Source organism: Dendronephthya gigantea, unplaced genomic scaffold, assembly GCF_004324835.1.
Source record: "Dendronephthya gigantea isolate DGI-Jeju-01 unplaced genomic scaffold, DenGig_1.0 000002F, whole genome shotgun sequence".
NCBI classification, from domain to species: domain Eukaryota; kingdom Metazoa; phylum Cnidaria; class Anthozoa; order Malacalcyonacea; family Nephtheidae; genus Dendronephthya; species Dendronephthya gigantea.
In genome coordinates this window covers 2,353,421-2,380,866 of record NW_021163012.1, presented here as the reverse complement: position 1 = coordinate 2,380,866, position 27,446 = coordinate 2,353,421, and the positions used below count along the sequence as shown (strand labels likewise).

At 39.1% G+C, this 27,446-nt stretch overlaps 5 protein-coding genes across 6 annotated transcripts; 1 reads left to right on the top strand and 4 right to left on the bottom strand.

Annotated features, from left to right (window-relative positions):
- Nucleotides 1-1,526: 1,526 nt before the first annotated feature.
- Nucleotides 1,527-4,802, bottom strand: LOC114535126 (agglutinin-like protein 1). Its single transcript, XM_028556511.1, has 5 exons — nt 4,574-4,802; nt 4,268-4,427; nt 3,359-4,059; nt 2,536-2,945; nt 1,527-1,933 (listed from the first exon to the last, which is right to left on the bottom strand). The coding sequence occupies exons 1-5, from the start codon at nt 4,632-4,634 to the stop codon at nt 1,769-1,771; spliced, it is 1,497 nt and encodes a 498-aa protein (XP_028412312.1). The 5' UTR covers nt 4,635-4,802; the 3' UTR covers nt 1,527-1,768.
- Nucleotides 4,803-5,093: 291 nt separating this feature from the next.
- On the bottom strand, nt 5,094-15,506 carry LOC114535118. The gene is made up of 15 exons (XM_028556498.1): nt 15,122-15,506; nt 14,686-14,772; nt 14,390-14,600; nt 13,378-13,863; nt 12,462-13,010; nt 11,707-12,285; nt 10,721-11,362; nt 10,054-10,644; nt 9,402-9,971; nt 8,769-9,326; nt 7,892-8,377; nt 7,189-7,770; nt 6,384-6,796; nt 5,866-6,269; nt 5,094-5,573 (listed from the first exon to the last, which is right to left on the bottom strand). Exons 2-15 carry the CDS (start codon nt 14,750-14,752, stop codon nt 5,400-5,402), a joined length of 6,312 nt encoding a protein of 2,103 aa, XP_028412299.1. The 5' UTR covers nt 14,753-14,772; nt 15,122-15,506; the 3' UTR covers nt 5,094-5,399.
- Nucleotides 15,507-15,886: 380 nt separating this feature from the next.
- On the bottom strand, nt 15,887-20,091 carry LOC114537176 (somatostatin receptor type 2-like). Its single transcript, XM_028558299.1, has 3 exons — nt 19,556-20,091; nt 17,403-18,174; nt 15,887-17,241 (listed from the first exon to the last, which is right to left on the bottom strand). The coding sequence occupies exons 2-3, from the start codon at nt 18,123-18,125 to the stop codon at nt 16,879-16,881; spliced, it is 1,086 nt and encodes a 361-aa protein (XP_028414100.1). The 5' UTR covers nt 18,126-18,174; nt 19,556-20,091; the 3' UTR covers nt 15,887-16,878.
- Nucleotides 20,092-21,099: 1,008 nt separating this feature from the next.
- Nucleotides 21,100-24,377, top strand: LOC114536774. Its single transcript, XM_028558127.1, has 5 exons — nt 21,100-21,278; nt 21,423-21,553; nt 21,759-23,886; nt 23,976-24,053; nt 24,210-24,377. Exons 1-5 carry the CDS (start codon nt 21,105-21,107, stop codon nt 24,351-24,353), a joined length of 2,655 nt encoding a protein of 884 aa, XP_028413928.1. The 5' UTR covers nt 21,100-21,104; the 3' UTR covers nt 24,354-24,377.
- A 343-nt stretch (nt 24,378-24,720) lies between these two features.
- Nucleotides 24,721-27,319, bottom strand: LOC114536786 (protein TFG-like). 2 transcript variants are annotated; one of them, XM_028558140.1, is made up of 5 exons: nt 26,908-27,319; nt 26,649-26,732; nt 25,759-25,950; nt 25,414-25,548; nt 24,721-25,325 (listed from the first exon to the last, which is right to left on the bottom strand). In XM_028558140.1, the coding sequence occupies exons 1-5, from the start codon at nt 27,122-27,124 to the stop codon at nt 24,742-24,744; spliced, it is 1,212 nt and encodes a 403-aa protein (XP_028413941.1). In that variant the 5' UTR covers nt 27,125-27,319; the 3' UTR covers nt 24,721-24,741. The 2 variants fall into 2 exon arrangements, with proteins under 2 accessions (XP_028413941.1, XP_028413937.1); XM_028558136.1 differs by having other exon boundaries at nt 25,414-25,551; nt 26,908-27,318.
- Between the last annotated feature and the right edge of the window lie 127 nt (nt 27,320-27,446).

Genomic DNA, 27,446 nt, shown 5'->3' with positions numbered 1-27,446 from the left:
TGACTTGTATATTGCCGAGAGTAATGAAATTGATTGTATGAGCCTTTGTAACAACGACGCTAATCCCGAATATTGGAAAAACGGACGATATTGAGCCGATTGTTCGGCCGAAACCTCGTTGAATGATCGCAAATTTGTGCTCACAATAATACCTACGTTGAAGACTTTCAGACCTAAATGTTTTCGCTAAAAATGCCGAGGTCAAACTAACGTTGTTATTTAATAATGTGTTGGCATATGCCTCATAAACTCCATCTCATTTGATTGATCACCGAGTGATTGGTGTTTAAACAGTCGCAAATTGAGAAAAAGGCATTTTTCTCCTGACCTCTCCATTACACTGGATCAATCAACAAACGGGCATCATGCAAGTTCAAGATACAATTGCACGCTTGCCTCCCAAATGAACAACCAAAAGTTATCAGAGTATTTTGTTTACTAAATGGAACTCTTTTGTTGTCATTCTTGAAGTTATGAACTTGTAATTGCGAACCCACTTCGAGTTTCAAGTGAACTCACTCAAGGCAGTGAGTAGGCACGGCGCTGATGGCAGAGTTCTTACATCGTAAAATAAAAGGAAATTCATTTTTTTTCTTAACCATGCATGGACAATTCTAGTCTGACGCTTCATCAATCATTACACCCCATGCCTGCGTGGCTTCTGTTGTCATTCTGTTGTTTTTTAAATGGATCTGGTTTACGACTATGCTCGTTCGAAAACAAGGTTATCATGTAATGTACACTCGATTTTAGTCGATTTGGTGTTTTAAACGGGGCAAGATACTTAATTAAACATCGTTCAAGTTTCCCACTAAACTTCTCTCCAGTCTTCGCTGCGGTATATCACATTACAGATCCCGCAGAAGAGACTGTCCGTACGCTCTTCCATAAAATACAAGGTCTCTCACAGCGATTTGACACTTGAGTTTTGTGTTTATGGCAAGCCAGAATTAGCTTGCTTCTGTTAAGTGTTAATTATTTCGCAACGGCTCTCTATAACCTTTTAACGACAAAATCAGCGGGCGAGCTTCGCTGTAAGTGACCTCCACAGAGGGCTTTGAAATTCAACGAGTACATAGTAATTGTTTTCTAATTACCCAGCCAATGCCTCATGCACACGAAGCATTCATTTAAGAGCATGCATGAATCTTGTTTCACCGGCTTGTTTGAAAAGCACGGAGCTGATATATGCAGTTAGCCTATAGCTGGCCCACGACGTGGCGTCCCGGTTTTTTAGTTATGGCAAACGGCGTCGTGCCGAGATAGGGCATAAACATTGCCCCAGTTGAGATGTAAACGTTTCGCTGCTTTGGACCTTTGGTTATGAACTACCGAAAAAATTACACTTACATGCTTCGGAAAAAGTCTATTCTCTTTGCCAGCTCATTTGTGAGATGCGTCGTCAAAACACCGATTAAATTTACCATGACGATATATTGTGATTCGACTCTTAATAATGAAAAACTTAACTCAATAACGTGTTTATACATAATAATATTACCTTAACGTATGATTTGACGGCACTTATTATCTTACCGTTGGTATAGTGTCAAGTATTTAGTTACTATCATCATCTTTGTATATATTTGATTATAATTCGTTCACAACATCTCATGATTTCACGACACTTATAACTTTTTATCTTATTGTTGGTAGTCTCAAAAATTAACTATCATCTTTGTACATTCCAGTAGGCTATAATTCGTTTACAATATCTATAGTTTACGAGCTATTACATTTTAAACGTTCAAATTTTTCCGTTTGGCATTCAATGACACACAACTTGTATTAACATCTCGAGGTACTTGGATAGTTCTTCCTCAGTCTTGTGAAGAATATTACCCATTGTTATGACATCACGTGTCATTACTCTTAGCCCTGGCACGTTCACCCTCGTACCCAATCCAATGGCAACAACTTTCACTCCGGAAAGCTGAAAAAAAAGATAATCTGTTGTTGTCAAAATTTCCTTCCTTTGCAGTATGCACGGTCTGGTCTTCAAGATCGCATCTTTTTACCTTTGTTTTCCCGGAACCACATTCAACTTGAATTTGTCAATATGTGTGGCGTTGAAGGTCTGTTCACGCAAGCCAATTTTGCCGGATCCAATTCACTTCTTCTGATGGATGTTTTATAGTCTGTTGTCTTGCAAAGTATAAGGGCAGCAAATCGACCCAAGCCAATGCAGTGCTGCTTTATCAGTGACAGACTACATTCCATATGTCAGCAGTGAATTGGATCCGACAAAGTTGGATCGCGTGAACGGGCCTTAAGAAGACTGGAAATACAGTCTTATCTGGTTTATCACTAAAATGACACAATGGGAGATTTGGGCCCTCCCCTCAAATATACATACAGAGTGACATCCTCCCCTGCCAGCACTAGGACTACACTCCGAAGGCCAGTCGTGTAAAACATTTTTGCGTAGTTAACTCTAAACTACACGATTCCGATTGCCTAATTCAGCCACTTTCTATAGTTAAAGTTAATTATCTTTTTACACCACAGACCTCTGCCCATAGATTATTATTATACCTGTAATCTCAAGGATGGTAACTCTAAAGTTTCTACTCCACCATAGGTATACCCATCTGTCACAATGATTAAGATCTTCGTCGATGCTGCTCGCTCTCCGTATTGAGATTCAGAGAACACGCGAAACGCTTGATGTAAAGCTTTCTGAGTCAGTGTTGCTCCGCCAAGCAACGGTACTTGAAAGATGGCTCTTTGGACCGCGTCGATATTGTAAAAGAAAGGATCTTCAAACGTGAAGTCGGTATGTACGATGTGATTGTAGTGTAACAAGCCAAAATGAACCTCGTTTGTGTTTACTGGAAATCTCCCAACAAAATCAACCAGAAGTTTCTTTCTTTTTTCAAATTCGGGTAAAGAAATGCTCGAGGATACATCCAGCGCAATTAGGATCTCTGCAGTTTTCATGCAGTCTACACAAGGATCAAATGAAACAAGCATGGGATTTTACTCTATCCAACGCTGACGATTTTACTTATGTCAGTGAGCTGAAGTATTATCATTTGAAGAGCAAAAATCAGTCGTTTAATAGGTTGCATTTATCGCTTGGGGATGTTATCAAAGATGATTAGGTCATATACAGGATTCTGATACTTGGGATAGCAGGCATTGATTCGCAAAAGTCCATGATTATAAACTGCAGTATAAAACCAGCCACAAACCTCCAGAGATTATGGTTTGGTCAGAAAAAACATTCTGATGTTGTAAAGTGATTGAGAAGTATTGCTCTCTTTGATGAACTCTCGTGATTATTCTCAGAATATGTGGAGTTTCTCAACTTATTGTTGTTTAGAAATTCTTGAGACATGTAGGGATTTCAAATTACCTGGTTTCTTCGGGTCTTCCGTTCTGGTTACTGCAACTGGTGTTGTGGGTTTCGAAGCTTTTGTCGTAGTTGTCGGAGGTTTTGTCGTAGTTGTCGGAGGTTCTGTCGTAGTCGTCGGAGGTTTTGTCGTAGTTGTCGAAGCTTTTGTCGTTGTTGTCGGAGGTTTTGTCGTAGTTGTCGGAGGTTTTGTCGTAGTTGTCGGAGGTTCTGTCGTAGTCGTCGGAGGTTTTGTCGTAGTTGTCGAAGCTTTTGTCGTTGTTGTCGGAGGTTTTGTCGTAGTTGTCGAAGGTTTTGTCGTAGTTGTCGGAGGTTTTGTCGTAGTTGTCGGAGGTTTTGTCGTAATTGTTGGAGGCTTTGTCGTAGTCGTTGGAGGTTCTGTCGTAGTTGTCGGAGGCTTTGTCGTGGTTGTCGGAGGTTTTGTCGTAGTTTTTGGAGGTCGTGTTGTGACTGCAATAGGCTTCTTTGTGTCAGTTTTTGACCGGTCAGGCACATAATAGATCAAATTCATGTAATCAGCACCAGTGCAATGTTCGGAATCTTCCGAGCATATTCCAAATGAAGAATTTACACAAGATTTTGATGGATCCAATTGAGCAAAAGTCTCAGGTCCTGCCGTCCCACTCCAACATTCAGCATAGTACTGTATACCGAAATATTTATTACCGTTTGCGACCACGGCTTTGGCGCAGTCACAGATAAATCTGTAAGAGAGATATATCATAAATATGTGTTACAAATCCACGGCACAAAAATGTCCACAGATCTTTGGATCGATATATTCAGAGTTAATGTGATCCATCACTCGAAACTTTCCCTCTAAACCTGTTCTACCTATAGTGGTATTGTAAGAGCCATTTACAGTTTTTCCAGTGAAGTTTTTTCTTAATTCTGTTCTCTTTAAAAACCTACCTTGGTAAAAATGTTTGATATTTTTGAACATCCCAAGCAATCGTGTATCCAGGATTTTTTTTGGCCGCTGAATATCTCGCGTTCAATAACAGGTTGGGAAACGTCCGTGGGTTTTCCCAGTCATAGTAACATCCAACCTTATAGTACCGTATCTCGCATGCTGGAAATATATTTAAACATGTTTTAGACATATTTGGCGACTTACAAATGTATCGAAAAGGCTGTAGTTAAAGTCCCTTTTATTAACTCGTCTTATCTTCTTTCTGTGTCAATTTCACGCTAAAATTCGTAAGATTTTGGAATTACCTTTGGAGAAAAGAATAGCGCTTGTGAGAAACAGAAATGGCACTAGCTTTCCCGGATCCATCTTTACCAGTTCTCTTTACTACATAAAGCCAGAATGATTTGTTTTTTAGACCTTTTCGTCTCTTTAAATACTGTCATTTGTGTCGTTCAACATCGTCAAACAAAAGATGCTCTCGTGTCTTGAATGTAATCTCGCTTATCAAAAGAATATTGAGCTCAAAATCCAGGTGTTTACCGAGCGGCAATTAAGATTAACATAAGGTTATTCAATATTTTAATGGCTGAATAGAATCGTACAAAAAGAATATTTAAAATTCACTGCGTGCATCAATTGAGCGACCGTTCTTGAGCCAATATACCTGATATAAATTAACTGTTATGTGACAAGATATTGGGCTGACATATTGTGCTGTGTAACAAATAAAATATGCAATCATACTTTTACAATTCAATGCCACATTTTTTTGGAAGACAAAAATGAACATAAAGACATCAAATCATTTCTAAATTTTCTCTCTATTTTATTTTTTAAATATGTCACTATCTAGTAATACATTAACTATATTCTTATTAAGTGTAGACTATAGATCACATATAATATTCCCTACCATAATATAATTTACAAATGGACTAAATTTGTGAAATATAAGAATCTTTTTAAGGCCGACAAATTTCCAATCCAATAGTCATTTCGCGAATTTTTCGTCAGGCCTGCCTCGCTCTCAAATTGTTTCATGCACTATAAAGCAAGCTCGGGAAGTGTTCATGTCTTTTTAAATCAAGAATCTCTCACGTCAAACTGGATTTCTCTTGCATGGGAATTTCGTTATTTCGGGCAAATCATATACGCAACTTTATCAACATATCTATCGACTTTTCCCAGATCTTCCAAGGTTGGTATGATGAGCAAGTTGGATTGGTCCTTAGCGATCAGTAATAAGGCATAACGGTCCAGGTAATCCTTCCGGCCAACGGCCACAGCAATTACACGAACACCGCTCTAAATGAGAAATGTTTAAGAAAAGATTAAATGATTTGCAAGAGGAAACTGTTGTATTCTCAAACAGATAGTGACTCCCTTACTGGATAGTGGCTCCCTATTAACTCTCCTGCATGACGAAGGCCCTCAGGTCGAAACGTCGAGAAGTGTTTTGTCTATTTTAGGCAGTTGTTATACCACATTTGATGCTAAGACTAGATCAGTTCTATATTTTTCGATATTTTTGAAAATGGCAAAGCTTCACTACCCTTTGCAAACCACGGATAACCAAACACAACTAAAAGACACCTACATCGCGTAATTTCTTTAATGGTTCTCTCAAGGTCTTCTTCCCGCCATACGTTCTACCATCCGTGAACAGAACAAGTATTTTTTGCACATCGGAGTCACTTCTTGCACCTTCAACGAACAGCCTGTCTGCTGTCGTCAGAGCAGCTTGCGTCAGCGTTGCCTTATCCAGGTAACCCATGTCTCGAATGCGATTACGTAACGTCCTCGAGTTCGGAATCTGATCTTTGAGCGTCGCACTTTTTATGACTCTGTAGTTGTAATGAATTAGACCAAAATACGTTGGCTTGAAGCTTGTGAAACGTGTGGTCGTTTTGCTGACGAACGTTTTGATTCTGTTGTAAGGTCCCTTCATCACACTGCCGGACGAATCGATGGCTATCACGATATCCAGGGCTTTCTTACACTCTAAAACGAATGCACTTTGAAATTAAAATCGATTACATCATTGGATATTGACGAAAATGACAGCTCCTCCAATAATTTCTGAAAGACCTCAGCCTCGAAAAATGATGTACTCACCAAAACCAATCGGAATGTTTGGAGTCGGCGTCGGTACCGTCACTGATGGCGTCGCCGTTGAAGTCCGGCTGGGTGATGGTGGTGGTGTTTTAGGAGTGGTAGGGGATACTGTAAGCGCGGTCGTAGGAGCAGGAGGTGTCGAGCGAGTACTTACTGTTGAAATCGATGGACACGTAGGAAGCGCTTTATCAGCCCGTACAAATACGTAAACATTGCGTGGACTGTCGCCTGAACAGAGCATAGAGCTCTTGTCTGAACATGCGCTCTTCTTCTCGTTCATACAGCTCTTTGATTGGCCATATCTCTCGTACGTACACTGCGCCCTAGGCCCACTCCAACATTCGCCATAAAACTGAAGACCAAATACGGAGTAGCCTTTGGTGTCCACTTTGGAAATGCAATCACAGATGAATCTAGATTAAGAGAAGAATGACTCTTGGAATTCTTGGAAATCTCACGCAAACTCTAAATGGGCAAAGCTCATTCGAGCCCTAGGATAGCAAACTGTCTAGGGCACTTACATGAGCCCGGTTACCCGAGATTCAACGAAGCGTGAGATGATTTTGAGGTATTGAAATGAGCAGATGACATGATCCTGGCAGTCGTATAATCACCATAACAATAGCATGTGCTTGTTTGGTGTCATAAAGACTTATTTCAATACCTCAAAGTCCTCTTACGCTTCGTTGAATCTCGGGTAACCGGGCTCATGTAAACAGCCCCTAAACAGTATCTTCACAGCTAAGTGCTTGAGTCGTCTATATCATCAATATTAAAAGGGTGTAGCAGAGACGATTTGGCCTACTCGTTAAGAAATTGAGCATAATTCGTTGTGTCGATTTGATATCCAGCATAAACTTTGCTTTTTGAGTCTCGTGCGGTGAGCAGTAATTCTGGAATTGCCCTCGGCATGTCGTTGCTGCTTCTCTGAGACCAACATCCTAATTTTCTAAGTTTGTATTCAACGTTATTGCATTTTACGGTAGGGTTTGTTGGGGTCACTGAAGGTGTCGTGGGTGTTACTGATGATGTTCGTGGGGTAGCTGAGGATGTTGATGGGGTAACTGTGGATGTTGGAAGGATGACTGAGGGCGATGGCAAGGTAACTGAAGCTGTTGATGTTGTGGTAATAGGTGATGTCGTAGGACATGTAGCAGGCAGATTAGAGGGGACATAGACGTATATCTCTTGACTGCTGTGTCCAGAACATATCTGAGAACTTTTGTCTGAACACTGGTTGAGTTTCTCGTTAATGCAGCCGTTGGATTGACCAAATTTCTTGTAAGTACACGCGACTCGATCACCGCTCCAACATTCGCCGTAAAATTGAAGTCCAAACACCGAATAGCCTTTCTGTTTAACTTCTTTTACGCAATCACACGCAAACCTAGTGAAACAAGGAAGATAATTTCATTCTGTGTGTGGACTGGAAAACGTTTTCACTCCCCATTTTCATCAAATAATACAAATTTTGAAATTAAAACATATAAATGTACAATTTGGCTCACTTTTGAATAAAATCTTCAAAGTTCTGTTTATCAAAATCATATCCAGCATACACACTGCTCTTTTTATCTCTGGCAGTGAGAAGTAGCTCGTTTATTGCTCTGGGTGGCATTGTATCTCCCAACTCTTTCCAACAACCCAACTTGGTCAACTTATATTCAACATTTCCGCACTTTAATCTCGGAGGTCCGGGGGGAACTGGGGTGGAGACAGTAGTGATGGATGTAGGAGTAGTTGATGGACATAACTCGGATGGAGGTGGATAATAGGGTACATAGACGTACATCTCTTGACTGCTGTGGCCAGCACAGAAACGAGACGTGGTATCTGAGCACTGCCCCAATTTCTCATTCACGCATTCATTTGCTCGACCAAATTTCTTGAAAGTACAACCAACTTTGGGTCCACTCCAACACTCACCGTAAAATTGAAGACCAAAAACTGAATAGGATTTTTTCTGGACTTTTTTAACACAGTCGCATATGAACCTAGGAATATGTAATGATTAGTTTCATACAACTACATATTTCTTGTGTTTTATCACAATTAAACATTTTGTAAGGCACTCATTTGACATCACGAAACATGCAGACCTAAAATTGAATCCTTTTGGCACTCCACATATAAAAAGCAAAATTCTATAGACCTGACAAAACACCATAAGTGTTCACCTTTAACAACATAGGGAACGTCTACCTAAAGGCTAGTTTTCACTCAGGAAAATTCTCCTTTGGATCGGACTGGACAGGAAAGTTTCCTTTGTATAAACGTCGCCTGAGAACTCATCGACAAAGAACTGAGTGGAAACTAGCCTTAAGTATTTTCTAAGTTAGCCTAATGTAAACAGGTTCAGAAGCATACATTTTAATATCGCCTTACTTTTTGATAAATATATCATAGCCCATTTTGTGGTAATCATAACCTGCGTAAACACTGCTCCATTTATCTCTGGCCGTCAACAGTAACTCAGGCATTGCCCTAGGTGGGTTGATATCACCCAGGTCTTTCCAACATCCCAACTTGGTCAGCTTGTATTGAACGCTGCCACATTTTATTATTGGTGGACCTGTGGGAGTCGGCGTCGTAATCTTATCGGTGGGAGTCGTAATCTTCTTCGTTGGTGTCGTGATCTTCTTGGTAGGTGTCGTGATCTTAGGGGTTGTCGTTGGTGTTGTTGGGAGTGTTGTGGGACACATGAGGCCACCAGGTGTATCAGCAGGGATATATACATAAATATCCTCCTCGTTTTGTCCAGAACATAACCTCGAACTCTTGTCCAAGCATTTTCCAAGTTTTTCATTCACGCAGTTGTAGGATTTTCCAAACGTTTTGTAGGAGCAAGCAGCTCTGGGACCACTCCAACACTCTCCGTAGTACTGGACGCCAAACACTGAGTAACCTTTCCGTTTCACTTTGGAGACACAATCACAGACAAACCTAAATAGATCAGAGAACGTTGAGTATTCAGTTTAAAACAACTGATGTTATCTAAACCGATTGTGGACTTCTCACCTTTTGATGAAGTCTTCATATTTCTGTGTGTAAAATTCATATCCAGCATAGACACTGCTTGTCTTATCTTTTGCCGTAAGCAGGAGCTCTGGTAAGATTCTTGGTGGTCTGACGTGGCCAAATTCTTTCCAACATCCCAGTTTTGTCAACTTGTATTCGATATTCTTACATTTTATTCTCGCTGGCCCAGTAGGTATCGGCGTCGTCTTCGGAGTCGTGATCTTATCGGTGGGAGTCGTAATCTTCTTCGTTGGTGTCGTGATCTTCTTGGTAGGTGTCGTGATCTTAGGGGTTGTCGTTGGTGTTGTCGGGATTGTTGTGGGACACGTGAGGCCACCAGGTGTATCAGCAGGGATATATACATAAGTATCCTCCCTGTTTTCTCCTGAACATAACCTCGAACTCTTGTCCAAGCATTTTCCAAGTTTTTCATTCACGCATTTGTAGGATTTTCCAAACGTTTTGTAGGAGCAAGCAGCTCTAGGACCACTCCAACACTCTCCGTAGTACTGGACGCCAAACACTGAGTAACCTTTTCGTTTGACTTTGGAGACACAATCACAGAGAAACCTTAATAGATCAGAGAACGTTGAGTATTCAGTTTAACTGCTTAAGCAACAGATGCCATGTAAACTGATTGTGGACTTCTCACCTTTTGATGAAGTCTTCGTATTTCTGTGTGTAAAATTCATATCCAGCATAGACACTGCTTGTTTTATCTTTTGCCGTAAGCAGGAGCTCTGGTAAGATTCTTGGTGGTCTGACGTGGCCAAATTCTTTCCAACATCCCAGTTTTATCAACTTGTATTCGATATTCTTGCATTTTATTCTCGCTGGCCCAGTAGGAATCGGCGTCGTCTTCGGAGTCGTGATCTTATCGGTAGGAGTCGTGATCTTATCGGTGGGAGTCGTAATATTTTTCGTTGGTGTCGTGATCTTCTTGGTAAGTGTCGTGATCTTAGGGGTTGTCTTTGGTGTTGTAGGGAGTGTTGTGGGACACGTGAGGCCACCAGGTGTATCAGCAGGGATATATACATAAGTATCCTCCCTGTTTTCTCCTGAACATAACCTCGAACTCTTGTCCAAGCATTTTCCAAGTTTTTCATTCACGCATTTGTAGGATTTTCCAAACGTTTTGTAGGAGCAAGCAGCTCTAAGACCACTCCAACACTCTCCATAGTACTGGACGCCAAACACTGAGTAACCTTTTCGTTTCACTTTGGAGACACAATCACAGACAAACCTAAATATATCAGAGAACGTTGAGTATTCAGTTTAAAAGCAACTGATGTCATGTAAACTGATTGTAGACTTCTCACCTTTTGATGAAGTCTTCATATTTCTGTGTGTAAAATTCATATCCAGCGTAGACACTGCTTGTCTTATCTTTTGCAGTAAGCAGGAGCTCTGGTAAGATTCTTGGTGGTCTGACGTGGCCAAATTCTTTCCAACATCCCAGTTTTGTCAACTTGTATTCGATATTCCCACATTTTATTCTCGCTGGCCCAGTAGGAATCGGCGTCGTCTTCGGAGTCGTGATCTTATCGGTAGGAGTCGTGATCTTTTCGGTGGGAGTCGTAATCTTCTTCGTTGGAGTTGTGGTCCTAAGGGTTGTTCTTGGGGTTGTTATGACTTTAGGGGTTGTTTTGGGTTTTGTAATGATTTTTCGTGTTGTCTTAAACGTGACTTTAGGGGTTGTCTTGGGTTCTCCCGGGCATAATGCCGCATCGGGGGTATCAACAGGAGCATAAACGTATGCATGTTTCGCATTGTCTCCCGAGCACAGCATCGTGCTGTCGTCGGAGCATGTCGCCATATTTTGATTGACACATCCATCGGTTTGACCAAATTTCTGATAAGTACATCCAGCTTTCGGGCCGCTCCAACATTCGCCATAGAATTGAAGACCAAATATAGAATACCCCTTTTGGTTGATCTTCTTGACGCAGTCACATATAAACCTGGAAACGAGATGAAAGATAAACTTTGTTGAACCGAAAGAAAGTTTGGAAACTTTACAACAAAACCTAACTACAAGAATGACAAAAAAGAGTTCCATTTAGTAAACAAAATACTCTCATAACTTTTCGTTGTTCATCTGGGAGGCATGCGTGCAATTGTATCTGTAATTTACCTATCCTAAGATACTCTTTCTAGCTACCGTTGCTGTTGTATTTTGTTCGTAAATTAATCTGTTGCTAGAATTATCTGTTTCATAGAGAAGTTACAAAAGACGCATTGGCTGATCTCCAACAAAATCTTTTGAGTTAAACTAAGTGATAATTTTTAGAAAAACACTACGAACCTTTCCAAAAATGCGGCATAAGTGTGTCTGTTGAAGTCATATCCTACATAAGCTCTACTTTGTCTGTCTCGCGATGTAAGTATTAATTCTGGCATAGCTCGTGGTGGTTGAGAATCGCCCAGCTCATTCCAACATCCTAACTTTTTGAGTTTGTACTCAACATTTCCACATTTCACTACTGGCGGACCTTTGTGGAGTGGAGTTGTCACCTTGGGGCTAGTTGGGAATTTAGGGGTTGTCTGTGGAGAACTAGGAATTTTATGTGTGATTCGGGGGGTTACTTTGGGTGTACTGACAACTTTAGGGGTTGATTGTGGTTCACTTGGAGTATTGGTGGGACAGATGGCTTGATGATCATCAAGAACGTAGACATATGTATGTTTTGCATTGTTTCCCGAGCACAACATCGTGCTGTCGTCGGAGCATGTCGCCATATTTTGATTGACACAACCATTGATTTCACCAAATTTCTGATAAGTACAGCCAACTGTAGGGCCGCTCCAACACTCGCCGTAAAACTGCAGACCAAATACTGAATAACCTTTCTCCTTTATTTTGCTAACGCAGTCACAGATGAACCTTAACAGAAAGATGATCTTGATACGATTCTTTATGCTGGATAGCTCTATCAGTTCTAAACTGTTCTTTCTAGTCGTCCAGTAAAGATCATCTCTTATTGATCCAGTGTTACTACAGGGGAAACCTAAACTAAACTAACTTTAACTCAGTTTTAAAAGTTCCATCTCCAGTCTTACCTCTCCAGAAAAGCAGCGTAGTTATGCCTGTTAAACTCATATCCTGCGTACACTCTGCTGCTCTTATCTCGTGCTGTAAGTAATAGCTCAGGCATTGCTCTTGGCGGCGTAAAATCCCCTAATTCATTCCAACACCCTAACTTTACCAATTTGTATTTCAAATTCCCGCATGTCACCTGAGGCTTGCCTGTCGTCGCTGGTAGGGTCGTCCTGGAACTTGGGACTACTTTGGGGGTCGTCTTAGGTGTGGTAATTGGGGTCACCTTTTGTGTAGTCTGAGCTTCAGTGGTAGACTTTTCACCACATTGGGTATCGTCCTTGGAGTCAGCCAAAACAAAGGCGTACATTGATTGGGAGTTAGGGGAAGCACAAAGCATCGAACTGCTGTCAGAACACTTCCATTTCTTTTGGTTAATGCAATCGTTAGCCTTGCCGTGTTGGTGATACGTGCACGCGACCTTAGGACCGCTCCAACATTCTCCGTATTTGCGAACACCAAAGATAGAGTAACCTTTAGTCGATGTCTTTGATGCGCAGTCGCATACAAACCTGTAAAATTGATCAAGAGAACGAGTTTAGCTGACAGTTCTCGGTTTAACAATAACTACAAAGGCTATGCCTAGTCGCAGAGAATGAAAGATATCTTATCTATCACACCTTTATCAGGCCGCATCTCATTTCTTTTTGCAAGAATTTCACAGGTTTATTCCGCAGTTAAAATTACAATTTTGAAAGCTTTCACTGAAACTAGTGACTGTCTAGTTTCGATATATTTCTTATCTTAGGCTTAAGAAATTCAACTTTCTGTTCAGAATCTTCCATTATCAACCAACTTCAATTATCTTACTTAGTTCGTTTAAGAAATGACGTAAAAAATTCTGTTTTTTGAGGTTTTGCCAACTTTGCCAAGACTAACCTTTTTAGGAATGTTCCGTAGTCTTTGGTATCAAGATAGTATCCAGCGTATAACCGCTGATTGTAATGATCGACAGCCGTTAACATGAGCTCGGGAAATGCCTTTGTTTTATCTTTCTCGTTCCAACAGCCCAGCTTGCGTAATTTATATACGGTGTTACCACATTTCACCGAGAGACCAGAGAAAGGAGTGGCCAGTGTCGTTGTGGATTGGGTGACAATACTTGTCGTTATTGCAGTGGTTGTAAGTGCTGTGGGGTTGGGTGACTTCAGGGTGTACACGAAGTGTAAGCCTCCCGCGCCCGCACACAGCCCGAGATTATTTGTATCGCAGTGTCTTTTGTCCCCACGTACACAACCATCAGCAGGTTTATACAAGTCGTAGGTTTTACCCACGTTCTTGCCGCTCCAGCACTGGAAGTAGTTGGATATACTGAAATGGGTGAAGCCCTTGCCTCGGATTTTTTCCGCGCAGTCACAAATGAACCTAGATAATGAAAATACAGTTCTCTTCAATTGTTCGTTTTGAATGCCTGGTACTAAGTCCTTGGAGCAGTGATTTACTAATCCATATGAACTCAGGACACTCAGTTACTGGTATTTCTCAGTTTTCTCTAACTCAGTGACTGACAGTATTCTCTAGACTCTCTAATTATGAACGTTCTCTAATATATTAACTGACAGCACTTTAATTCATAAGACAGCAACTCATTAACTTTCAGCGCTGTGGTTCCTTCACCAGCAACCGTTTAATTCATTAACGCTCTTAATTCATTAAATAGCAACTCACTATTTCACTAACTAGCCGCAATTTAACTCAACTGACAACTCTTTATTTCATATTGTTGCCGTCTAACTTATTTATTGGCAACTCAGATCCCTATCAGTACTCGTTTACACTGGATAGCAACCCCAGCGCCATGTTCTACTAACTGATCTCAGAATATCATTCATTACTTCATATTAGCAAAGGATGCGGACTCATCTTTCATACACAGTATGATGCCTCTTACCTTGCTAAGAAATCATGATAGGAAGGAAACGTTGCTCTCTGGTATCCGACGTATTTCCCACTGCTGGAGTCCGTTGTTAGAATCAGCTCGGGGACAGCTCGGGGTAGATAGGGTTTACTAGGATCGCGTGCATTGTGACAGCCGAGTTTCGACAGATTATACTTAGGACATTTCACCATTCGCGCTTCCTTAGGGTCGTAGGGAGGATGAGCTTGACGAAAGAATAGATGAATATATAGGTTTGCAAGGGATAGATATAGTGCACTAGGGATAATAGACAGTGATTATTTTCTTACTTTGTGGCATGTACCAACCATAGACGCTGGGCATGAAGTACAGCACAACCAAACAAGCGTAAAGCATATCGTGATTTGCTACCAAATCTAAAATTACAAAAGACAATGAAAGAGTTACAAAATCTATATTTCTTCAAAAGTAAGTCAGGACATACTATATAAGGCCCCCTCAATCAGTGTCTAAGTTAATTTAATTTCGAATGAACTTCCCCTCAGAATGTGTACATACGTGGTTAGTTTTAAAAAACGTTAATTTTTATAATTCCCCAATACCAGTAACAAAATTTCACTACAGTAAGATATGCGATCTTCGGAGTTTTTGATATCGCGATTTGTAAGTTTAAAAGCGATTTTTTTGCTAAATTCAACTATTTTGATCGCTATCTATTAGCTAAAACTAGTGGAACAACATTATGATATCATAAACGTCACTCACCTCTGTTTAAACACTTTTTAGCCTTTGATTTGGCAACAAAAATACGATCTTTACTCGGCGAAAATTTCGTGTCAAACACCACTTCGATAGAATGACAATTCTCTTTATATAATGATAGCAAAACTAATCAATTACGATTCTGGTGTCAAGAGGTGCTATAAAATTTTGACAGTCACGGCAAAGCAAGATTGATGAGACGGCCTAAAGTTACTGAATGATTACTAGGAAGAGACTGTGAATAAGATATTACATGAATGAGCGATCATTCTATGACACTTGACGTCCAACAATAAAACCCAGGACATGTACCAATATAGTCAATATCCGATTTATTAAAACAGATTATATTATTGATTATCCAATAGTGTTGGTAACGTAGGATCTATAAGAGATGATCCTTACTGGACCTCTAGGAAGAACAGTTTAGAACTGATAGAGCTATCCAGTATAAATAAAGTTAGTTTAGTTTAGGTTTCCTCCTGTAGTAACACTGGATCAATAAGAGATGATCTTTACTGGACCTCTAGGAAGAACAGTTTAGAACTGATAGAGTTATCCAGTATAAATCATGCAACTTTTGTTAAAGAAGCCTGAAGGTTAATATAATTACCATTTTATTATTCATCAGTCGTTTCCATGATGAAGGAAGCAATTATAATAAAGAGGGTTTATTCTCACACGACCAATATACGTGGAAATTGAATTTTAATGAAAGGTGACAGATTCTCAAGTGTTGAGATCGAAGTCATTGATATATTCCAATTTGCGAGTAAATGCGTATTTTCTGTCATTTATTATCATTGAAATTTAAGGTCTTTTCTTAGAACACAACTCACAATACTCATAATCTTTTATTTTGTCCACTCATACCGTACTATTTCCAGATCGTTTTGACCCTTTTGAATTTACAGTGTATGGAGCATTTCACACAGAATATAATATAACAATAGAGTTGATGTTCGCGGGCAAACACACATTTATGCCCAAGAACATCAACTGTATGACTATTACTATTATCTTAACTTTGAAGGGCAATTTTTTTATATAAAAACTGAATTATATACTGATGCGTAAACACTTCATTCCTTCTTCTGATTGGCTTAGATCAGCGAGCTAAAATATATTTCAGCCCGGCAAATTTACAGTCATTTTAGCCCGCAAAATACACCGTAATGCCCGCCAAAGTTACTACAATACGTATTTTTTTCTAACAATAATAAGACAATTTTGAATAAGACAATTCATTTTAGCGATAGTTCTTCATTCATTTTTTTGAATCAGCTAAGAGTTAAAAGGCATTCAGGATCCTTCAATAGACCTTTTCAGCTTGCATGCAAATTAACCCATTTCAGATGTTGTGACCATGAAATAGCCAATAAAACTTAACCATTTCAGACCATGTGACTTGAGATGAGTTAATCTGCATACAAGTTCTACTCATCTTAAGGCAGCTATAATAGGTTTTGCGTGTTTAAATACATTTTTAAATATTTCTTTGTTTTCGATTTAGGATGCCGAAAAATTATTACTACAGTAATAGATCTATAACGAATATTGCAGCCCTTATTTCACTGTTTCCAATTAACATGCGCATGCTTTGAAATCAGATTTTGTTGCAGTGTTTGTGCAATTTCACTGCTCGTATTAATTCGCCATTAACCATCGCCTTTCAACCCTCGCTATGATGAACTTGAATTAGACGCTATAACCTTTCCGTATTCTGGAACATAAATATTTTGAATGTACACTCACATGATTCACAAAACCGTAATAATCTGAACCCGTTCAATCGATGACGAATCCTCTTGGAGAGAATCGATTTTTCTATTACTAACCAGTTCAAATTTCTCCGTTAATGATAACTTTCGAAAACTCGCGGATGTAAAGTCTGTCCTTGCTTTCTTTGAACAGCGAAGAAAAGCTTTGAAGCCCTGCGCAAACTCTTGATGAAGCGCTCCGTAGATTATAGGATGGGACGCACTTGTCGCGGTAAGAACGAGTACCGAGAATTTCTTTGCGAGAGCGTTTTTAATGCCGTACGTACTCATTTGCCAGGTGATGTGATAAGGTAGAGTCAGGGCTATGTAGACTATCACAATAATACAGATCATTCTTATGGTCTAAAAAAGAGCGGAGTTCCGCGTTAATGCATGGGTTACAAAACTATATTTGACATAGTTTCCGTTGGCCTAAAACCCTAAGATCTCAAGGATGGATCGGGTCTAATCTGTTGAGTTACATGAACTTACATAATATGTTCTGTTCAGTTACATTCACCTACCTTTTTATGTCTGTTCCTATTTTGCAACAGTCCTAGACGTCTTAGCTTGAAGCGAGTTGCCCTCAGTATCATCCCCACCTTAATATATAACACGACCATCACAATAGTCGGTAACAAAAACTGTATTATAAACAACCCCGTGAAATACGCCTTCTCCAGCGTCTCCGATGGCCAGACGTCCGTACACACCGGTCTTCCTTTGTGATGAACTACGTTCAGGAAAATATTCAACGGCAGGGTTATAACACATGATACAACCCAGAGGAGAACGACTTGTAGTTTTCGAGGCGTGCTCACCACCTCGCTAATGACCTTTACCGATCGTATTGTTCGGTATCGTTCGAACGATATCGCCACCAGCGTCAGCGAAGACGCGGTAAGAAAGAGATATGTGAACATGGGAATGACCTTGCAAAGAAATTGTCCGAACGGCCAAACGTAATCATTTTCCTGGTAGGCCAAGCGAAATGGCAGGTTTATGGACAGCAAGGCAATGTCCGCTGCGGCCAAATTGCAGAGCAGGATGTTATGAAATGTTCTGGCTTTCTTCTTTTTGAACATTATCCAAATGACAATGGAGTTGCCACCGAAGCCGATAATAAATACCAAAGCGTACAAAACAAATTTAATGATTTTCACAGCTAGGACTTCTTGAACAGGTGAACTTCGAGATGAAAACAAATGGAGTCCAATCAACGTGCTATTGTTACCTCCAAACTCCATGTTCTACTGATACGATTTTATTTTAGCTTGATCCTCTTGATTATTGAAACTATAAGATGGAATTCTAATTTTAGATATATGTAAATTTGCCGCGCGGTTGTTTGACAGGCGTTTCGCTTAACGGTGGATAAGCCGCCAAAGTTTAAAAATGCTTTCATAGATCTTGTAAATGATTGAACCTGCATCTTATGCATTTAATATGTACCGCTTTCATTGACAATTAAACTATTTAGATCGAAATATTTCAGCTCAGTTGTTCAATAAATAGCACCTGTTGGACTTTAATGGAGCGGAAGACTGAATAAGTTCAACTTTTCGATCAGCTGAAAAGGTAACAGCGAAACAGGGCAAAAAACCCAAAATAATTTGAAACAAATAAACCGGTTTTCTTATCCTTTACATCTGTTGTTCCGTGGGGTAAGTAAAGACCTTCAGCTTGGCGTTTCGTTCGACAAACTTCCAACTGTAAACTAAAATTTTTCTTCAAGCGGCCTATCTTCTGCATTCTATTTTTCTATCCTCCAATTCCTCCGCCATTGTGAATATAATAATTTTAGGCCTGTTTACACATGCAAATTTTGCTGTGATTTCTGTAGCAATTTTCCTCTTTTGGAGCCGGTGTATCAAGCCCGTTTAAACGGTGGTTACGTTTAAATAGAAAACAAGTCTATCGTTTTATTCAAACTAAATGTTTTTAATCTTAATACAAAGATACTGTTTACAACTACATATTCAGAGCATAATATTCAAGTTGACTCATTAAAGAGATTGTAAGAGTGTTATTTATCCACCGTTTAAGCTAGACCGGCTTGATACAACCGGTCCCAGATGAATACGAACGAGTGGATACTCTTTGAACGTTCGGCACATGAATGTCAAAGCATTTGAAACTACAATACCCTTCTTCGTATGTTAGTCCCCTTAAAATCGCAATAAACGCGGTTCTCCAGCTAATTCATTTAGGTGGGATGGGCAAAATGTATCGATTAACTTCTTAAGCCTTCACTAGTCACATTAGACTTTGTATATATACTACACTTTTTAAACAACGGCAAATCGTCTGACTTTTCCTGGAGTTACAACGGGTCGGTCATCTGTCTAGACCAACATTCGCATCCAACATTTAATTATTTGTCAGATAATCCTAGTCTTAGTGTCCAAGTACCGCTAAACAGACGCCGGCCATCAACTGTCAAAACACAATCTGCGCAGTTTGCTTGACATAATCATCCGACGAACTATCTTTTCTTTTTTGTCCAGGTTCGTCCAGGTAAATGAGTATCTTGTATATTATGTTATTAAGCTTTTAATCATATTTTTGTATACAAATGTCATATCTCAATCACTATATTTGTCGACTTACAATGACAACTTACAATGAATTACAGCATTAAGATTTTGGAATTAAAAGACGTGTCCTGTATACAAACCTTTGTCAAAATTTTTCCAGACTCTTCTCAGAATCCTGTTCGATGGCTGTTCTTTCGGCAAGTGACTTTACGAGACTCTGCGCGCAGTATTTAATGATATCAATTTCATAGCATCTTTCAGTCCGCGTATGGATCCAATGTATCTCGCTTGTAATTGCAAAGATCCACTCAACTTCAATCGACGACGCCTTCATGCAACAACAATCTTCGATAGCTTGTTGTTATCGCGCCTGCTGATCTTTTATAAACCGAGTTTGGCTGTAAAGGCAGTAGTTCAAAAAGCTTTGGGCATTAAACTTTCATTGAATAACAATGCAAATCCAATTTTAACACATTTCGTAGAGGTGGCGAAGTCATTAGTGCCACTTGCAACATATTCCTCAAGTCAAGAAAGAAATCGTTAGAGCAGATGGCGACGCTATTTCTTTGTGAATAGAAAATGTCCCGACGAAATAAAACTCCACACGCAAACCTTTTACCTGGCCAGCCGAGGCGGTACACAATAAAATACGATTACCCAGCTTTAACGAGCTGCTATTTATATTCAAACAGACGAAACAATGCACGGTGGTCATATTCGGCAAATTTTCTCCCAGTACAGAGGGCTCAGTCTTCTTCAGCAGTCTTCGCATCAAAATTAGAAAATTTTCGTTTTACGCACTGCTCTCAATTTTATGTAAGTTGTCCGCTGACAATATATGAGCCTGCACGAGTGGGGTGAAATTTAGTTAATTTGGACCAGCGTGATGGCTGTGCTAAATATTGGAACTGATTAATTTTTGTTCATTTGAACAATTTATGTGTATTACGTCGGTGTTATTATCTTAGGCTCTGGTTAATAGCGGATATTTTTATTTAGTAACTTTTATTTTGTATCCGTTTGTTTCGTGTTGCTCTCGCGTCGAGAACAACTTCTGTGGTTGTGTCAGTAGCTTCAATTAATTCTTGTTTTTTCGTTTCATTACAAACGTGTCATAATATAAACGTTTATGACTCTCTGTGACAAGTGGATGTAGGCAGCTAGGCGATTAATTTCATTTAGCGGGGGCTGAGGCTATTTGCTTCTAAATTTCCCCTCCTAAAGTCTCCCAGTATGCCTATAAGTCTACAGCATACTGCGTCGTCAAGACAAGGTAGTCAACCAACTAACCAGATTAATAGTTTTAAAAAACCCCAATAACTTACGCTGAATTTAATAGCGTTTTCAAATTTTTCATGCAATAATAAAAGGCAATATCCAGAAAGGTGACAATTCAGAGTCAGGTGAAACTGTAGTATTTCAAACATAATCATCTATAATTTCTTTGCATTTGTAAATGAAGTGAAGTGCGTGGTATAAGAAATGATGTTTTGACGCTGAATTCAATGGTGTTTTCACAGAAGTCCATGCATAATGTTTCACCGATTTTTGTTCCAGCTGACTTCTGCTGCCGGACTTCACCATTAATATTTCCACCATGTTTCATTTCCACCTTCACTTCACCGCCTTCACAGCAGTGAGAGGAAGTACTTCATTTAGCTTCAAACGAAAACGCGATTTTGAAACAAAATGGCTGAAAGTTTTTCAAGCTTGAGTGAAAATAAAAAAGTCCAAAGATTGTTTCGTCTCTCTCCTACGACCGTTGCAAGTGTGAAATGCCTTAGGCTGAATTCTGGAAGAAACATTGTGCTCTTTGCGACTGGAAATCACCTTCTGCATATCGTGGAAAATCGCAAAATAAATGTATGTATCAGAGTACAACTGTACAAGTTATTAAGGCAAAGTTTTAGCTTTCCTACATCCCCATTGAGAACTGCACAATTATCCAAGAAATGATTGCGAATTGCCGGTGTTTTCTAAAATCTTCGAGTTGTTTTTTTGCTCTAGTGCATCGTAGATGTGGGAAGTTGTGTATTGAAAATTCTGAATCATGTCAGTGAAAGAGATGAAATATGGATTGTTACCAAAGATGGTAAACTTTTGGCCATTTCAATACCATTACACCAAGAGAATAAACAGTTGAGTACATTAGTTACATAATTGTCTCATGTTAGACATGGCATTGCCTTTAATTACAAATTCCAATTGGCATTGTTTTTGCACGCTCCATTTTTGCACGCTCCATTTTTCCAATTCTCCCTCTGGCAGTATATATTGATTGTGGGTTGATTAATAGACCTACTATTATTGCTCATATTCCTAATATAATTGGGGGATTTTCAGAGTGAAACAAGAAGCAGATGAAGAAATATTCAAGGAACTTTTAGATGACAATAATCATATGTCCCTTGCTTCTGATAACCATTTCACAGCAACAGCTTCACTGTTTCCTGATGTTTGCAAATGCTCTGATGATTGGCTGGTACACTGGGAACCAGGCCTTTTTGACGTAGCCATAGACTTGCACCATGTCATAATATGTTCCAGTAATGATGACAATGTGAGACTTACTGTTTATCCCTGGATCAAGCAAAATGTTACAAAAAGATGCATAGCATCAAACTTTATACAGCAAACATTGCTGGCAAGTGACACGTACAACCACACCAAGAAAAACATAACAACATTGCTTTATCTGTCACCCAGTACTGAGCAACAATCATCAATGAATACCAACTGCACACTTAAAAATCACCTCTTTAGCATGCTATTCAGTAGTAGCCAATCAGATTGCAGCATTCCAGTTGTAGTTATTGGACTTCAAAATGGTTTTGTGGGACACATTGCTGTTGGCATGAAGAATTCAAACCTGGAAACATTGTATCATTTAGAGCAACCTATTATAGCCATATTTCCAGTCTGTCTGAAACCTCCGCTCCAGAAAGGTGCTGGAGATGCCCTAATGATTTTCGGAAGCCTAGGAAAACTTGTTCTAATTACCAAAGAAGATTCTAATGGAATCCCAGATGGTGTTCTGATTCGAGAATACTATGTACCAGGGCCAATAGTGTGTACAGCTATGAATTGGGAACTTAATGCATTGTTTTATTCAACATCGAAAAAGATTTATGCAGTCAAGTTTGAAATTGAAACTAGAGAAAACAACAAAGATAATACAAATTCAACATCTTCTCTTCCTAGCTCATTATCACCAATAGCTCTCCATATTCCTAAAGTACTAGCATTGACTCTGGATGAAGAAAATTGCTTAATTTGTTTAAAGGCTGAAGGATGGGTGTTACTTGTATCAAAGCCATTGGATACAGTAAAGTCAAAGTTTTCATCACCCAGTGGAGGTCAGATTAAGAAGCATTTAGGAGAAATCCAACAAAAAGCAGACCAAGTCAATAAACTTTTTACTGAAATCCACCAGCTTGATGACACCATTAAAGAATTGAACAAAGTAACACATATAGTACAAGAAATTCTAAGAAACTGTAACTCAACTTTCCAAGAAACTGGGATCTCTTTTACAGTTGGTGTTGACTATGAATCACTGGGGACGGATCTCAACCCAAATGTTATCTTAAGGTGCTACCTAAGAAATTCCACAAAGTTCTCCTTTTCACCAAATTGGTCTTTGGTAATCCAAGTTAGGACCACCCAGCCATGGTATAACAAAGACTGTTCCATTCATTCCACAACAAATCATTCAGTTTCATTGAGCACAGATTCAGTCCATCATGTTTCAATACCAATGGAGGATAGTTTTACTTTCCTTTTTCCCATACAAGTATCATGTTATGTCTGCTTTAGATTAAAGGACCTACTTCAGACATTCCCCAAGGAATCTGAGTTTTCTCTTTGTGAGGAGGGATTTAGTGTGCTGGTTTCACAAACACATTTGGATATATTGCATTTTTTAAGAAGACAGCTAGCACCACCTGGTAGTTATCTGCAGCAACACAGATTTCCAACTCGTTTGCTACAAAACACTTTAAAAGACCTAAATTCGACTTGGAAACCAAATGAACTACCTGATGACCATTCTAAACAGACTTCAGAATTTTCTTCATTTTCAATGCATCTTTCAAAAGATGCTGTGGATTTTATTGAAAAGAAAGTCTTACATTTTAATTCAAGTGAAACCACAGCAGATTCATGTGATAAACCTAACCAAGAAGAAAGCAACATGAAGCCAAATGTTGATGCAATATCCAAAAAGTCATGCCTGCTAAGGTTTATGCTCCATGACTCAAGAAGACATGTTTATTCTAGTGACATGAATTATCCAGAAGGTCACATGGTAGCAAGGACACCAAGTGAAGAAGTAATAAAGTTTCAGGTGGTTAAGTTCGATGGAGTAGCTTCCCCAGAGAGTATGGAAGGACAAGGACTTGACTTACATGTACATACATCATCCCAGGAGTTAGGATGCTCTGTTCACTCAGCATTGATGAAAGTATTTGAGGTATAGTAGATGTAGTAAGGCTGTTAATAAATAAAATAACCATTGCCCCACACAATGCTTTTTAAACTGTTGATGTCTCTATTTTCTAGCCAGTACTACAAAGAACATCAGGGCAGAATGCAAGCATTCCAGTTGTCGAATTACAGAAACAATTGATCAAGTTGAAAGTAAGTTCCAATAAGACAGCTTTAATAGGTCAATAAATTTCTGAGTCTGTAATAATTGGTGTAGCATTAATACTGTGTTTAATTATCATGTGTCAACTGCAGAAATTTATACACTGAGAAATTATTTTTGTTATGCTTGTATGTTACTCTTTTTAGGAATTGCAAACATCATTAGACCTACTAAGACCTCCATGTGGAAGCGAACAATCTTTGGAAAACAACAACTCACATAACAGAACCATACACAAATTGATAAGTATTTATTGTGACCTTCGCAGTATCTCCACTACTGTGCCGTAGATATTAGGAAATTGTTGGTCAGTCTACTGGAATTCATAAATCTTCAGTATGACGTTCTTTTATTCACCAGACATTTTGTAACAACTATGCTTGTTATCCAGAAATTTCAAGGGTATGTTAAGAGACCCCACTTTCACAAAATGCTTCAGGCAGATTTTGTTGTATTAATGGGGATTCCACATTATACGATATTTTAGACCCTGCATTTGTCAAACATTTTGTCATGTGGCAAGCATCTGAAGCAAAAATTACCTTGTGTGTCTTACAATTGCCTCAAGCCACAATCAAGATAATTAGATGCCACTTTATTATTAAAAGTAATATTATATTATACTAAATGATCTGGTTATACTGTATTGTTGTGTTATAAATTATATCATTCCTCTTACTAGTAATTAGGATATGGGCCCTGGTAGCTGGTTGGATATTGTCCTGATGCACTGTAATCATACCCCCCAGCAGGTGGTTGCTGAGGGTATGATGCGCCAGTTGCAGTTCTCGAATAAGGATTGCTACTTGAACTTCCAGTTGTATTACCTGGATATGCCCCTGATTGGTAACCTGGATCTCCCCCACCTATATACACCTGCGCCTGGCTTTGACCAGAGTAAGACTGTGTGGGTGCCGACACACTGGGGTTTCCACCACCACCATTATTGCTACTGCTACTTGGTTGGAAACTATACCCTTGAGAATATGCCTGGGATGTTGCTGCATAACTTGATTGATTGTATCCTGAACTTGGTTGAGTAGGAGGGGTCTGACTAGGTGGAACTTGTCCAGAGGGTGCCTGATTAGGTGCAGATTTATATGTTTGTGGAGGCGGGGTAGACCTTTGGGAAGGGTTGAATCCTGCGCTACTTGGATAAGGCGCTTGTGTTGTATTACCGAAATTTGAAGCTGAATATCCTTGAGTATTTGCAAGTCCTTTTTCACTTGTGGGTTGTGTCCCATTTAACATTGCTTGCTTGCCTAAAATGATGGGATTTAAAGTTATAATCTACCCTGCAATGACAATGAAACCGGTCATATCATGGAACCTGTCATAATTTGTCCATACCAATTTGATCAAACTGGTCAGCAGCTTTGCTATCCATTTGCTTTGACTGTTGTTGGTTTAGTGGATCAAACATTGCAGCGTGAACCCGGGCTTGTGGGTCCACAGGTTTGCTGACTTCCGGAATAGGAGCTATAGCTGCTAAAGAATAGATAATGAAGATGATGTGGTAAGTGCATCACAGTTTAACTGTCAAATTAAATTATACAAATCTTATTCATGTACAATGCTATGCATCAAATTCAGGGGTTTTGTTGATCTAGAGTTAATAAACATAATTAAACTACAGCTATGTGATAAGCCTTCCCTAATATTTTTCATTTTAAAGATAATTAAAGCATAGGTTACCTTTTTCAGGAGCTGCTGCCACTGGACCAGGTTTTGTAGGATATTGCTGTTTTCCAGCTTTATATTTATCTGCCTCTGTTTCTGCTGACTCAAGTCGATCGAATAAGAAATTGATTTTGTCTCGGATTTGCGCAAGCTCCTTTCGAAACTCCCTCACCATGTCATGCTCCATTGGACGTGGATATTGGTTCACTATCAAAAGTAGTAAGTTGTCTAATGGGTTGTCAAAGTAAGTTGTCAAATATGTCTTGTTTGATGGGACATTTAATCTCTCCTGTGTAGGGGTTCAACTTATCAACATAGGGTGAAAACAGAAAGCAATGGTTTACTTATGTTGGAATATTATTTATACTTCCCTGAAATAAGGTTTTAACTGATTGATGTTACTTTGTTTTTACAAATTATTTTTGTGAGTGTTTACATCATGCTTTAACTTCTTTTACATAAATTAGCACAAATCCTGGGTTAATATTTACCCAGCTATTTTTGTTCATGCATTCTGCACTATACAGGGTGTCTCAAAAAAAATGCAAACACTTGAATATGCAAGAATATTAATATTGTTGGGGTTTGCACCATAGTTCAGCTAAAATGACTTTTAGCATTGTAAATAAAGGACTAAGAGCCATTTTCAATTCCCAGAAGTGCGCATCTATTGCGCTTTAGAGCTGTATTAATGTTCTGCATATTTAAATGGTTGCGTTTTTTTTGAGACACCCTGTATGTGACTCAATAACATACATTGGAAAGAGGAAATTGGTAACAAAAATCACCTGTGTAGCCTATAGATTTGTGTTAACCTAGGATTGGTAATCCAAACAAGCATTGGAAAAACCAGCCTTGGGCTACAATTCTAATATATATGTTTAATTTTCTGCTTGTTAACCTACCAAATAACGTTATCCTGAGAATTCGACTAACGGATTTAGCATAGGAAAGCTCAGAACTATCGGATATGGTAATCAGATCCCCATCTAAATAGACAAAACCATACAAGTAAACTCATACAACTGATACAAGTAAACAAGAATGGTTTGCACAATGTCACTAGTGATTCATAAATATATAAATAAAAGTTATTAAAACACACGCTCTCGCCGTGATGTTTAGCCGTTTGAATACACAAAATAAAAGCCTAATGGTTAATACCTTCATCTTTATATTTTATAGTCACATCGTCGGAGTTAGTTAATTGGCCAGAGAATACTCGTTGCATCATAATCAACAAGTCATCGTAAGTTAAGTCTTCGTTGTGAATTGGAATTTGTCTAATATCGTTGCCAAGTTGAGCTTTAATAATCAATTTTCCACTCATATCCATTTGTGGGCTTGGAAAGAATGAACTATTGGGCTTCCCACTTGGCATTCTACGGATTTTCTTCGTTGTAAGCCGAGAAATTTGATATGTTTTGGTGAAAACTGATGCCTTCCGTCTTTGGATGACGTCCTTTTGGTAAATTTTAATCCAAGGCCAGTGCCAAGGCTCTTTGGAGTTCTCGCGCAGGCGGATTAGGCGTGGATTATCGGTCAAATGTAACCGGTTTTCGCAGGATAAACCATTAACTCCAAATCCTTTACACCATCTTACTATAAGTCCAATTAAATATTCCCCCCGGAACCACCGGAACTCGAAAGATAATGTGTTCTTCCCCATTCTAAATTATAGAAATTGGTCAATGCATGCAGGA